This window comes from Falco biarmicus, chromosome 3 (genome assembly GCF_023638135.1).
Source record: "Falco biarmicus isolate bFalBia1 chromosome 3, bFalBia1.pri, whole genome shotgun sequence".
Classification (NCBI taxonomy): Eukaryota; Metazoa; Chordata; class Aves; order Falconiformes; family Falconidae; genus Falco; species Falco biarmicus.
Genome location: NC_079290.1, coordinates 61,663,999 through 61,678,043, shown reverse-complemented (window position 1 = coordinate 61,678,043; position 14,045 = coordinate 61,663,999). Strand labels below are relative to the sequence as shown.

The 14,045-nt window shown below is 44.2% G+C and overlaps 1 protein-coding gene and 1 long non-coding RNA gene across 16 annotated transcripts in view; one reads left to right on the top strand and one right to left on the bottom strand.

Annotated features, from left to right (window-relative positions):
* Positions 1–2,481, top strand: part of PIEZO2 (piezo type mechanosensitive ion channel component 2) — a 315,127-nt gene extending 312,646 nt beyond the window's left edge. For all 14 annotated transcript variants that reach the window (XM_056332062.1, XM_056332065.1, XM_056332072.1 and 11 more), the window contains one exon: positions 71–2,481. In XM_056332062.1, the coding sequence (XP_056188037.1) occupies positions 71–323 (253 nt within the window). In that variant the 3' untranslated portion in view covers positions 324–2,481. The remainder of the gene's footprint in view (positions 1–70) is intronic.
* LOC130146182 (uncharacterized) overlaps positions 1–14,045 on the bottom strand; it is a 31,247-nt gene that overhangs the window by 919 nt on the left and 16,283 nt on the right. The window contains exons 2-4 of one of the 2 annotated variants that reach the window (XR_008820781.1): positions 6,750–6,940; positions 4,777–6,143; positions 3,860–4,017 (exon numbers count right to left, since the gene is read on the bottom strand). This is a non-coding gene — a long non-coding RNA (uncharacterized LOC130146182). The remainder of the gene's footprint in view (positions 1–3,859; positions 4,018–4,776; positions 6,144–6,749; positions 6,941–14,045) is intronic. The other variant, XR_008820782.1, reaches the window with a different exon arrangement.

Sequence of the window (14,045 nt, the reverse complement as noted above, 5' to 3'; positions counted from 1 at the left end):
TGAGCTCCCTCACACCTGGCTGACCCTTTTTCAAGGCATGATTTGAGCTCTTTCCTTCTTTTCTTTTCAGCATCATGGGACTATATGCCTCAGTTGTCCTGGTGATAGGGAAGTTCGTCCGCGAATTTTTCAGTGGGATCTCTCACTCCATCATGTTTGAGGAGCTACCCAACGTAGACCGAATCTTGAAGTTGTGTACTGACATTTTCTTAGTGCGAGAGACTGGCGAACTGGAACTAGAAGAAGATCTGTATGCCAAACTGATATTCCTATATCGTTCACCAGAGACTATGATCAAGTGGACTAGGGAAAAAACTAATTGATCTCTTTGGAGTCACACTGCGAATCAAGTTGATTTCATCTGAATTTTAAAGGAAAAATAAAAAAAGCACAATATTCTCTTAAGAGCTAAGCCTTTTATAGTTAGGTAGCAATGATTTTTCACTGACGGAGTCCTGGAAGCTACGGCCTTAGGAATCCATGCTGCCTTTCAAATTAAGGATCAACAGTGAAGAAGGTTGGATGATTTGTTGTTTTTAATGTGCCACTCCTCTACAATCTGGGGACTGCTTTGTAATTTAATCAACAAAAAGTTTGCATCTTTGTCTGGCTAATTTCATTTTCCAGACAATCATTACAACTTAAAGAGAAAAGAAAGGACTGAACCCACAGATGACTCCAGTGTACCTTCTTAACCCTTCCTGGAGCCATACGGATTGGATTGTGCAATATGCTGTTGTACATCACTGACTTTCAAGCTACAGTAATGGGACGCTGACTAGCCTTCAGGACACCCAAGACCCAGGGCCACAGTGGGAACTGAAGACATTCTAGCCATACCCATTTGTAGAAAAGCAGAGGTTTTGATGTACAAAGGACACTGTGGACAAGCCTCTGTTAGCAAAAAGAAAACCAGTAACAATCTCTTTAAATGCCTTATTTTATTTGTACAGTCATGGAAGACGTTTCCACCAAACATCAATGACTTTTCTCAGGAAAAACAAAAAAAAAGCAACTGAAACTTGACAGTTCGTCAAGGTTAACCAATGGCTAGAATAATTATGGTGCAGTTCGTCAAGGTTAACCAATGGCTAGAATAATTATGGTGAATTATTGGGGTGTTCTGCTGGGCCATTCTCTTCAAAGTTACTGCTTTCCATTAGATGAGAAAAGAAAGTGATTTCAGTGACCTAAGGAGCTATGTCATTTCTTATAACCCTTTAAAGACTGAATAGTGTGTGCTTCTCTCTGCTCCCCATGACATGCTTTTTCCCATTTCGATGATTTAAGGCAACCATTGTTTTGCTGTTTGCTGAAATTCTTCTTCCAGTGTTTCAGGTATACAAAAATGTTTACATATTCCAAGTCACATTTTTACATCTGAGACGGGTTTTTTTTAAGTTCCCAAATATAGACATACGTATGAGCTTCAAAAATGGCCTTTTTCTTAAATTACTATTATTAGTGACACAAATGGCTCATTAGAGAACATTGTAGCATGAAAATTTACAATTGCGATGTAGGTTTCATTCCATGTTAGAAACAAATATTGAGAAAAAAATCATTCAGTGGGTAAGATATGTTAAAAGGGTATACTGTGTAGTTTTGATTCAGTAATGACTTAAAATAAAGCACATGTTGCAAAGTCATTTTAGAAGTATTTTTTCCTCTGCCTTTTTACATGAAATGGGAAAAGTTTGACATTCTTCTAACTCTGTGACAAATAAATCTCTTTCTTGTAGTTAGCTGCTATTTATTATATGAATGATTAGTTAATCACCGGAAAAAAAACTAATACAACATAATTTGCTGGCACATTTTACTGCAGAACTTCATAAAACAGCACAACTAAATGAAGTTTCAACATACTCTGCTGAGTGCTTCCATGACAAATGCTGTCACAACCATTCTATACTGTGAAAACTAACATTTTGAGCACCATGAAGTGCACAAAATAGAAATCGCTTCATCATATTGTGACAATAAAATAATTTGGTGACTGGAACTCACTGGAAGACAACCTGATTTCCTCCAAAGTGTAATGGAAAGGTGGCCGCTCATACATCCAGGCAGCATTCCCCTGGTGGAGAGTTTTTTCTCCATTTCTTCCACAGGACTTGCGAATGAAAATCAAAATATACAGGGCAGCCCTGATGTAGGATCCAACAGGGATGCTAAAATGTCCCTTATGGTTAGATGGATCCTCACCTGGGCGTTCAGTGATTTTTAAGGAGAGCAACGCTGGAAGGAGAAGTGTAGAGGCTGTAATGTGTTTCTAAAGGTACCCAGCCAGCAGAACCATGCTGGCCACAGTTGGTCCTGGCTCCCTTCCTGGTTCCTTTTCTTTCAGAGGCACTTCCTTTCTGGTGAGAAAAATCTGTCTGCAGAATGAGCTGTACAGTTATTTTGGCTTTGCAGAAATGTGCTGCTCTTTCTTTCATGGATTGATCAAACTTTGAAAATAAAAGGATTCTTCTGTTGTTTTTTTATTTATTTTTTTAACACAACATATAGTCAAATTGGTGACACGAACTGAATAGCTAACTACAACAGGTGAGATCCGTGCTGCTGCTGACCATCCTTTGAGCCCTACCATGCAGCAAAAGTCAAACAGGCAGCCAGTTTCTAGTGGCATGCTTTAGGGAGTCAATACTGGGACCAGTACCGTCTAATGCCTTTATTAACAATCTGGAGGACATCACAGTGTGCACTGCCAGCAAATTTTTGGACCACACCAAATCTGGGTCTGGGGAGGTTTGTGATAACCTGTGTCAGCTGCCCTCCTGGGGCATGGGGCGGGCAGTTGTTTACAGGGTGGGCAGGGCTGCCTTTCAAGGCAGACCTCAAGATGCTGGAGAAAGGAGCTGCCAGGTACTAAGACAAGTGCAAAGCCCTTCACCTGAGGCAGACTAACCCCACGCAGCAAGTCAGACTAGGTAGGTGGGTAGGGCACAGATTTACAATAAAAGGAACCAGGACCCGGGTGGTAGCTGCATGTATATCAGCAGTGTGCCCCGAGGCAAACAAAGCCAACAGCATATTGGGCTGCATTTACAAAAGCATGGCTGAAAGCCAAAGGACTTGTAGTCCCCTCTATTCAGCACTTCTGAGACCACATCTGGAGAACTACATGCAGGTTTGGGGTCTCCAGTGCCAGACAGACACACATACTGGACTGAGTCTGGCAGAGGACTGGAGGGCATGGTATGCAAGGAAGGGCTGAGGGAGCTGGGCTTGTACAGCCTTAAAAAGAAGTCCAAAGGGAGAGCTTGTTTGTATCTGCAGCTACCTAATTGCAAGGTACAGAAGAGGTGGAGACAAGCTCTGCAGAGCTGCACAGTGATAGATCAAGAGGCAACAGACACAAGTTGCAATAAGGGAGAGTCTGATTAAATAGGAGGAAAATAATTTTTACGATGAGGATAGTCAAACACTGGAGCAAATGCCCAGGGAAGCTATGGGATCTTCAGCCATGGAGGTTTTCAAAACTTGACAGGACAGGCCCTGAGCAACTTGTAACTGGCCTTGTTTTGCATGGGAGGTTTGACCTGAAGCCTCCTGAGGTCCCTTACAACCTGAATTGTGTCACGACTTCAGGATTCTGATGGAGACGAAGTAGCTTACCAAAGACAGTATATTGGCTGCTGTAACAACCACCTCCAAAATGTCAGAATACAGCCATCAGATCCAAAGCAACAGTATAGTTACACGGAAATAATTGTACTTACAGACAAACCTTAGTAATCCCCTGTGTCCAATTTTTCAGAGCTAAGCAGTGCCAGTGAAAGGTCCAGTTTTCCCTCTTCCACCCTTGTAATCAAGAAATTATGGCTCACAAGATGATAACGTAAGCCCTTACCTATACAAATGGACTGAATTTGATGGATGGGATCAAATGGCCGTTTAGAAGGTTACCAGGTCAGACTTCAATGAACTAGATCCTTGTGGTTAGTTCCTAGGTTTTAGGACTCCTTCCTGTTTTGTTCAACACAGGAGCAGCTCTTCAATGGTGTAAGCCTAGGTAAGAAAAGAAGAGACAGACTTAGAATAAAATCAGTTTTGTTTTATAAGCACCAGTGGGTTTACTTCCTTTACAGGACTTGGTATTTCAGTGTTTCCAAAGAAGCTGCAAGTTCAAAGCTGTGCCAAAGGGAGGTTTAGACTGAACATGAGGAAGCATTTATTCACCAAGAGGGTGACCAAACACTGGAACAGGCTTTCTCAAGAGGTGGTCGATGCCCCAAGCCTGTCAGTGTTTAAGAAGCATTTGGACAGTGCCCTTAACAGCGTGCTTTAACTTGGTCAGCCTGAATTGGTCAGGCAGTCAGGAGTAGATGATCACTGTAGGTCCCTTCGAACTGAAATAGTCTAGTCTATCCTATCCTATCCTATCCATCTTATCCTATCCCTCAGTGTCTGCAATAACAATGTTTATGGTATTATCACAAAAGGTATATTTCCAACCTAGCTCACAGCTTTTGTGAAAAGAAATAGCAAAAATCTTTCTTTGTGAGGCTGAACTAAGCCAACAGTCCAAAAAAACTACCCTTGGACTACGGAAGCCAGAGTGCTGAACCTATGCTTTTCTGACCATGCGTACTGTTAAAGGAGGACAAACTTCAACATAAGATCACTTTGCTCAGGGACTTGTCCAGTTGCAGTCTGGCAATCTCCAAAGATGGCAATGTCACAACATCTCTGAGCTATCCCAGTGCTCAACCACCCTCAAGGTGAACAGAGGTTTTCCCCATACTCATTTGGATTTCCTTCTCTCACCTTTGTAGCATGGCAACTTGTCATTTCTGCTCTGGAAGCCACTGTGTGTTTAAAGTCTCCAGCAAGCAGGGTCTGCAGTCCCTCAGCTCTGCTGCCCTCATCAGAGGGCCAGTCTGGAAGTGGCTTGGCCACCAGGCACTTCTTTGGATGCCCTGGACCTTGGCCCAGCAAGCTAGCTAGCAGATAACCATGGCTGTGAGGCCAAACTAAAGGAGAAAATTGCAAAACACAGATCACTTTATGGTTACCACATACTAAAAGCATTGTGATTAATACAACCAGCCTGATGCACACGTTTACCAGAGTACAGTTCCTCTGTTTAGCTGGCAGAAACATTGCTTTCCAGGCGCTGGCAGAGGACATGCTGATTCTGCTGTGCTTCCTCAGGAAACAGTGGCATGGCTGTTTCAAGGTCCAAGATGGAGAATCAGGCATGGATGAAGGAGGCCAAGTCTGGTAAGAGCTAATGCTGGCACCTTTACTCTGAGTTCTTCACAAATTTGGTGAATACTCAGTCCAAGAAGTGTTTGGAGCATTTCCTGAGCTCTTGGCCATCACCTTTGTGCAGGCGCTTCACTTTACATGAGAGCCAGGAGGCTGAGAAGGGATTTTATCTGATGTGTGTGGTGCTCTTTCCAAAATGCTTGAGCTCCCAAGGCAGCTGCAGCTGCCTGGAAAGCAGTGGCTGGTTTCGGTAAATGTCACTGAGGTGCTGCATCAGGACAACAGCAACCACTCAGCCTGGCAGCTGTTGAGCAGATCAGCCTGCTCTCTTACATGAAATAAGGTGCCAAAAGGAAGGGGGTGTCCCTGGGGTCCGCTCCTAGTGAGTGCTTGAAGCTTCCATGTGCCTTTGCCACACACCACACGCTCGGGCTGCTCTTTTTATATCCCATTTTTTCACTCTCCTGCACAGCAGCCAGGGTCAGAAGACAAAAAAAAGTCATAATTCTTTGTGAACTATTACCCCACCAAGGTACCCCCAATTACCATTCTCTCTTGCAAGTAAATAAATAAATGCTAACTCCCTGAAAACGGACCCCTCAGCAGCTCCTACCTTAGCTTCACCCCTGCCTAGGGAAAGGGCACTCGACTGAGTGGCCAGGGGAGAAGCCCGACACCCGGAGCTGAACACTGCTTTCTCTTTCCTCACCTGCCCACAAACTCACCTTTTAAACTGAAGCAGCTGCTCCTTTTTTATTTCATTATTTTTTACCCAATGTTCTGATGAGGTAAACGGTGAGGTGATGCTTTGCGAGAGGCAGCACTCGTTAGCCAGAAGGGTAAAAAAGCCATCACAGTTGTCAGCACCACACGGACAGAAAACGTTCTCGTGCTGCCCCTCTCCTTGCAAACCCAGGTGGTTCCTGCAGCATCAAGCACTAAACTGAAGATGATCCAGTTTTCTGTAGCCTCAGGTTTGGCGGCCCTGACTCACTTCTGCAGTGCTGAGTTTTCATTTTTCCACTGTATTATGGAAATTGTGTTTCAGCTAAGCAGTTCTTAGAGCAACCACGTGGTAGCAGTGGCAAGCATCACCCTGCATCTCCCTCAGTGATCCCTGCTGTGGAACACGGGGTCCGCACCATTTATTCCTGTCCAGCCGACCTGTGCAATGCTGCCCTAATAGGCAAGGCAGAGCAAGGACACCTGCGTGAAGCCTGTGGGCATTTTACCAGCCGATTGTAAGGTGGTAGGGAGCTGACTGCAAATTCAATAAAGATTTTCTGCTGTTTCAAATAGAGTGTTTTTTTCAGAGATGAGGGAAACAGCATAGCCAAGAAGGTGTTGTCATATTTATGAAGCTTCAGTCATATCCCATTTCCATCATTTATCTGGTAACTCGGCTTAAAGAGACACCACTTGAAATCAAAGTGCTTACATTTCAGCAGACTGGATGCTGAGGGTGCAGGACGGGCTTCCCAGGTCCCACGGCAGGGACGCACCACGTGCAGCCACAGCAACAAACTCACCTGGACTTCAGCTCCAAGAGGTGTCTCAATAGTAGCTTGTGCTCACAGTAAAAGCCAAGTTGTGTACCAAAAGGTCAGATTGGGGGCCTAAGCCCTGGGAAGAAGCTGCGCCTCGTTCGAAGAAGTTGCCTGCGTCCACATACATGCCTCTGCACCGTGCCACATCAGCTTTAGAGCTGTGTCACCAGCACCTTCAAAGAGAAACAGGAGCTTCAATTAATTCTCTCGCTTTTCTCTGATTTCCACTGGGGAAAAAAATATAGCAAAAAACAAAAAACACTTATCAAAGGGGTTTTCTTAAGGAATTTGGGACTGAATTTCATGGTAGAAGCAATGGCTAGGGAGGCTTCTCCAGGCAAAAGCTAAGCCTGCGCTCCTAAGACATGGTTTTAATCAACGTCTACCTAAAAAATAGCATTTATACTGGCCACTCCTTTACCTTTAGACATTCCAAGAGACAAACCAAAATGCCTCATCTGATTCTTTCATTTACTGCAGGATAGCAGAATCACCACCACTGTTCATTTCCCCAGCCCACAGCGAACAAAGAAACCTGCTGGTTTTCTTTCCCAGCCTATGAATGCATTTCCTCCCTCGTTACAGTCATCAGTGGTCCTGACACAACTTCAGAAAACAGGAGGAAAAGCAGATTTCAGCTGCAGTATGTTTTCCTCAGCTATATTTAGAAAACGGTGTGTGCATATGCACGTAGTGGTGCTAGTTTGCAAGTGAGTGCAAGGACAGCTGCCGTGACAACACAGCCCACAAAGTAACACCAGGGATCTCAGAAATCCCACCTGTGTGTGTGACAAGGCAAACTGTTCAGCTCCCAGTGTTTGTGTAATCGAAGCATTCACAGTTTTCCCTGACTTGCTAAACTGGGTAATCCCTGAGCGATGCTGGAGAACAAAACTGCAATATTTACAGGGTGTTTCTACCCAGTGTGCATTGGGGCTATTTTAGATCATTTTTTCGTTGCTTCTCTCTTGAGAGGAAGGAAAACAGAGGAAATCTAAAGTTTTATTAAAAGCTCAGGGAAAGCAAGAGCAAAGCAACCTAAGAGCGTGCAACAGGAAAGGCAGACTCCCCATTTAGTGGCCAAGGGAGCAGAAGCTATGCATGCACTACAGCCCTGCTCCACAGTGCTGAAGGGCTTCTCCTACAGCCTTTTGTAGGGCACATTAAGAGTTAAGGTGGAGACTTAGGACAGCAGAAAAAGAGTTGGAGGAGAAACAGTATTCAGAATCATTCCAGCAGAGTCCTATGATTGAAGGAAGTCCTTCAATCCTATGTTTCAAGTTGATAAAGTTCATGGTATGGGAAAGCGTTCACAACAAAGCTTCAAGATTTGCCTGAAAGATGTGCTGCACAAGTAGAAAGCCACGCAAGCGGTCACCAAACACCTCTCCTTGCCTTTCCTGGCCTGACAGGCACCTCCCAAGGCCAGTTCCACTGACTGCTACTTAAAGCTGTTACTAAAACAAAAATCTAATGAAAACAATATTTTACTATAGAGAAGACTAGCTGGACCTGCAGAGTTTCCTCCCTCAGTAATAACTGGGGAATTATTCCCATACGAAAGAAACCATCTTTCTCTCTCCTCAGTATGCAGAAATTACCTATACGCTTGCAACCAGCAAAATGCACGAAATGAAAACCCCAGCCCTGCCCCTGCCCAGGCTCTGAACTCACCAAATCACGAGCCCAGGCCAGGGCTGGTTATCTAAAGGGGCACACATCACACACAGAGCTCAGAGGCATTGTGGCCATCTCTTCCTGCCTCCCTTCACCAGTAACAGCGCACGTAGTCCTTTCATTTCCTCCTCCTGCTCCTTTCTTGTTGCCTGTGGCACCACCAGGTATGGGGTACCACAACTGTTCAAACGTATGAGGATTTCCTGCTAGCGTAAAGTGCTCTGGTTGCAACCCAAACCTCCTTCAAAGGCTTTGGTGAGATGGTACCCTTTTTCAGAGGGAATCTGGTTTTACTGTGAGGATTTTTACACTTTCACAGGGCCTGAGGCAGCCCAGCTGTGCTGGGGTGCACGTTGCTGCATTGCTGGATGCCTGCTGACACCTACTATGCAACTTCAGCATCTGGTCTTGTACATTCAAGAGGCAGCAGCATGTACATCAAACACACACATACATGGACATTGTGCATCTGTGCATGTGTATGTGTGTCTTCTTTTTCAGCCACACAGGACTGCTGTATTACTTCTCATTAATTTTTCAAGCTGCTGGCTCCTGCAGCCCATGCAGAAGAGGGAGCTGCCGGCAGGCACAGACAGCTCATGATGATGTGACCATCAGACTCCTGTAACAAACATTCAGGGAAAGCACATTTTTAATGTTGTGGCAGCAAGAGTGAGGTAATGCAGTAAAATATTAATGAACCTTTTCAGCTGAGATCTCAAAATACATTGTTGAGGCTAAGCTTTGGAGGTCAAGGCAGTGTATTAACTACATATTCACCCAGCTATTAAAATTCTCCATTTTAACCAACACTGAGGAGAGGTGGGAAGGAGAGAGAAGGGGGGATCAGAGAGAGAAAAAAGAAGACAAGTTGTAAAGCTCATTGTGTTTCAAAAGGAAGCACATGGAAGGTTAGGACAAAAACTGGACAGTGCCTTCCTCCTTTTCAAAGGTGAAGGATTCTACCCTTCTAAAGGTCCAAAATACTTGCCCTCAAAAAGTGTCACAAAATAAGGATGAGCTCCAGATACTCTAAGCTTGGTACACCACCATGTTACCTGGCCTGTAGAAAGGCAGATGGGATATGCAAAATGCTTTCATTTGTTTTTATTTTTAGTCCACAGCTCACTGTCAGCTGAACACAAACATGGTGCTCACTGCTGATGACTTTAGAGATGAGCAGAAATACAGATGAAACTGGTTTTGGCCTTGTTATTCAAAGGGAAAGGGGGAAAAAAAATAAAACAGATTAAGGAAGAAATAGTTAGATGAGAAAAAAGATTCAAGGAATGCTTCTATCTACCAATTGTTTTGCAGGCCAAATAAAGTATACTAAGTCTGCTTCAAAGGAGCACCTAAAGGACAAAAAATGTCACTTTTGCATGGCTTGACTCTGCTTGCTCTCTTCTTTGTGCCTAATGAGAACAATGTGGCTTTTGCTGCTGGGCTCCCTGTCCCTTGTCTTTGAGTTTCACATGTGCCAGCTCTCAGATCCTCTTCACTGCCCCTTGAAAATCTGCATGAGTTCACAGCTGCCAGGGCCCCGCTGCAGAGTCCCAGCACCAGCAAGCCCAGCCTCCTCCCCAGTGGCTCCAGCCCATCTCCAGCCCCAGGCATCCCTGGCACAGGCAGGCTCCCACTCCTAGAGTAGGATAAGGCACCGGGAGACACGGAGCAAAGGTTCTCCTTTGAAATGGTGCTGTTATACTCCAGCCCTAGTAAAAGATATTGTGAAAAAAATGAGGAAATCGAACAGAGCAAAAAGTACAGCGATGCAAAACCAAATGACTGAAGGTCATTTATGTGAGCAAGGAGACAAAATGCATTTCAGATGGCTTTTTGAATCATCCTTTTTGATGTTTATCTATCTGAGCTATTTCTTTTGCAGTACTCAGCCCATCTGGTAATTAGCTCATGATGTGTGGATTCAAAACATATCCTTAGTACTTTGTTGATGAAGTAATATTTCTTCTGCTTGTTCTGCCTAGACAGACTCCACAGCCAATCCTCCAGGGCTGTGGGATTTATGTAGCTACTTCAACTACTTTCAGCTGAAAAAAAAAAAAAAAAATTACAAAAATGTTGGTGGTCTTGGTCAGAGTCCAAATGACAGGAAGGGCACTGGTCTTTGTCAGGGTTTCTGACAGACGCTGAGTCTGCTGTGCTGCAGCACCCAGCCACCCTTTCCCTTCTCAGCTGACCAAGCATAGATGTGGATGGCCCTGGCTCTCCTCCCAAAGACATCTAGGGAGGTGCTCCCTGCGCTGAGCACTTAGACAGGGTGTCCTGGGCAGAGGCTGCAGGCACCAGCCAAAGTGGTCAACCCCAAAGAGAGGGTGCCACCTTCTGCTGAGCTCTGTAGGAATTACCTCTGAACTGACTGTCCTGGCTGTAGCCTGGGGAAGCCAATTTCAACTCCTACAATCTAAGGTACAGTCCTCTTTTTTTCCTGTGGCTAGGCACTGAGCTTAAGCTCCTTGACATGAACTGAAGCCATGCAGAGCAGTGAAGAGGGCATCTTCCCAGCCAGCTGCCTCTGAGCAAATACATCGGAGCATTTCCTTGCAGCTCAGCACAGCACGCTGAGGTTTCCTTCACTCCCAACTACAAGAGTATGAGCTATGGGGAAAAGGATGAATGGATTTGGAGGAGCAGGCTGAGTACCTAACCAATCTGAAAGAGTAACCTATTCTAGGGTTTAGTGACTCAGGGAAGAGCTTTTCTGCCTTGCAGGTCAGGAACTGAATAAATGCAATGAAACAGGCAGAGGAATTAACACACACACACACACATATTCTGCCAGTCACTCATTGAAGAAAAGCTTTTGTCATTTGGCAGCAGCACAGATCATAACTACATGTAGCAACAGATGGGGAAGTCCATCAGTGACATCCCATGTCTCTGGCACAAGGGAACAAACTACCCCGAGGACAAAATGAAAAGGAGCCTTTTTGTCTCCTCTGCACATCCCTAGAGGCCACAAAGACAAACCACCTTCCATCCCTCAACGTGCATGCAGGCTATGTGTTTGCTCTCAGGGAAAAGTATTTTAAGAAATATGGATCACCTCCAAGGCAGAATATGCACAAGAACAACAGTAAGATAAAGCATTCAGAGAAGAAAACAAAGTTATTAAATATGTTCTATAAAGCCACACTTTTTTTTTTCTTCATTTAGCACAAAAAGATCTAGTAAGGCTATGAAAACAAGGCAAAAAACAAACCAACAAAACCAAAAAAGCCAAACAAACAAAAAAACAAACAAAAAAAAAAACCACCAACACCCCACTCAAATATATGCTGAGGAAAGAACAGTGATTTAACACCTATGTTCATGCTGAGGGCAAAGCAGGTTGCCAGCTTGTGCATGCTCTGAACTGGGGCATCCCTCTCCACTGACCCCACAAGGAGCCCAACTGTTTAACGAGGGAGCTAAAGGATAGACCTAAAGTTGTGCATGTGAATACCCTCACCCAAATACAGTTCTCAGTCCTGCTAGTTTTAGACATCTGGTGCAGCTTTCCATTACGTTCTCATTGTCCAAGTTAAAGGTAAACACACAGCAACGTGCAGTTTCACTCATCTCAAATCATGCTGGCATCATTACTTGGATACTATGGCAACAGGTAATACGGAAAAATGATGCAAGGGTGACCAGCGATGAGGGACTGTTAAAGAAAAAATATCAAGTTTAATTCTGAGAAAAAAATCAAATGCAACCACTGGTGTTTACAGAAATGTGTTTTCTGTTTCAGCTGGCAATACCTATTTCCAAAAACATTCCTCTTTGCTATTACAAATTCATCTGGAAAGTCCACAAAGCAGAGAGTCTAGCCAGCTCTCAGTACACTGCATCTTGCTGCTGACTATGAACTGAAGCTTTTTTTTTTTTTGCCTTTTTTTTTTTTCCCTTCATCAGTTTTCCCAACCTGTGCTCATGAAACCCATCAAGACAGATCAAAATAGATCAAGGACTGTTGTTCCTAATCAACAGCACGATTTGGCTGCATTTCACCAAGATTCAGACACTGTGAGTCAGCCTGAGCCAACACTCTAGTTTATGACTTTCAGAAACCTGTTTCCCATGGACTGTAGTTGAATTCAATCAACAGATGAAAACAGCCATATTTTTGCAGGTATAACCCCTAACTCATATAAACCCCACAAAAAAGAGGCCACAGTAAAGAGGAAACTGGAGGAGCAAGAGCTTTAGAGAAGGTGAGATGGGGGATGACTATTTGAGGTAACAAATGCAGCTGCACATACACGTAGCTGACAAGGACTCTGCGCTGCACCTGTCCTTTCTTAACCCTACCACGCTATGGATGAAAGCGTGGTGTATAGCTTTGCTGTGGCAGCCAGCATCACCGACACAAGGGCACCGAGGCTGACGGAGAGCAGACCAGTGTCCAGGTGCTCTTGACTTTCAGACAGGCAGACGCTACCAGAGACGGGCTGCAGAGTGGGGACAAGGGTTCCCCTGCTCCTACCACCCCTGTCGGTATAGTTTAATGACATCACTTAAAGAAGGAAAAATAAACCTTGGCAATTCAGTTCTCTCTTTTTGTAATAAAAGTAAGTGTGCTACATTTAAGCAAGACTTGGCAAGAAGTTTTTCATTTGTGTAGTTAGATTCCAAGATATTTGGTGGAAGATTTGGTCCTTCATGCCATTTAAAAAACCATCCATACATGCTTATGTTGTTGACATAACAATTAAGACATTTACTTGCAGGTGTTTATAGCCTCATTCAATTTATATGTTTAATGGAATAGTCAGATTGAGAAATTAGACTCACAGAAGTCAAAGAGTCTGAAGTATGGATTCCCAAAGCAACTGTAACATATATCCCTCTTTCATATAAAACCACAAGAGAAGTGGTTCAGATGTCTCGAGCAGTACAACTCAAGATTTTTTTTTATTTATTTTTTTTTTTTAAGTAGACTCTTTCAGACTGTGGAATAGAACTGAACTCTGAACCATGGTGCAAGCATCTGATTATTTCTGATTCTGGAAAATACCCCTGGAGTTCCATCCTCTCTCACTAAGAGTTACCAACCCGCAGACAAGTGGAGTTTAACCTGTTGCACAAGCCCATCTCCTCGCCACAAGCCCACCTTCTGCAATGATGACAGTTGCAGAGAAACTGCTAAAAAAGGGATCAAAAGCCACATTGAGCCACTGTAGTCACTCAGTAGGCTGTTTCTACTGGAACACCATCACACCTTGTCCTCCATCATGCACACTTCCTGAGAAACATCCACAACAGGGAGGGAGGGAAACTCTGTAAGACATGGCTGTACTGCACCCCTTAAGAGCATTATAAACCATAAAAGCTGACCCCTTCTATTAGTGATCACTAACAAAAGTTTCCAGATGGTTACTATCAAGATTTACTGCCATTCAATTCCATGCTATAGGAAAAGTTTATGCTGATCAATCCAAAGGCCTAAAACAGGAGTTTCCCCTCTCCCCATAATACCCCTCCTCCCACACACCATCCTTCGACTTTCTGGCACTCCTCAGGCTGCTCACTGGGATCCAGCTTGTGGGGAAAACCTACATTTAATGCTGTTTCCTGACCCCAGATTTAGTCTCTGGA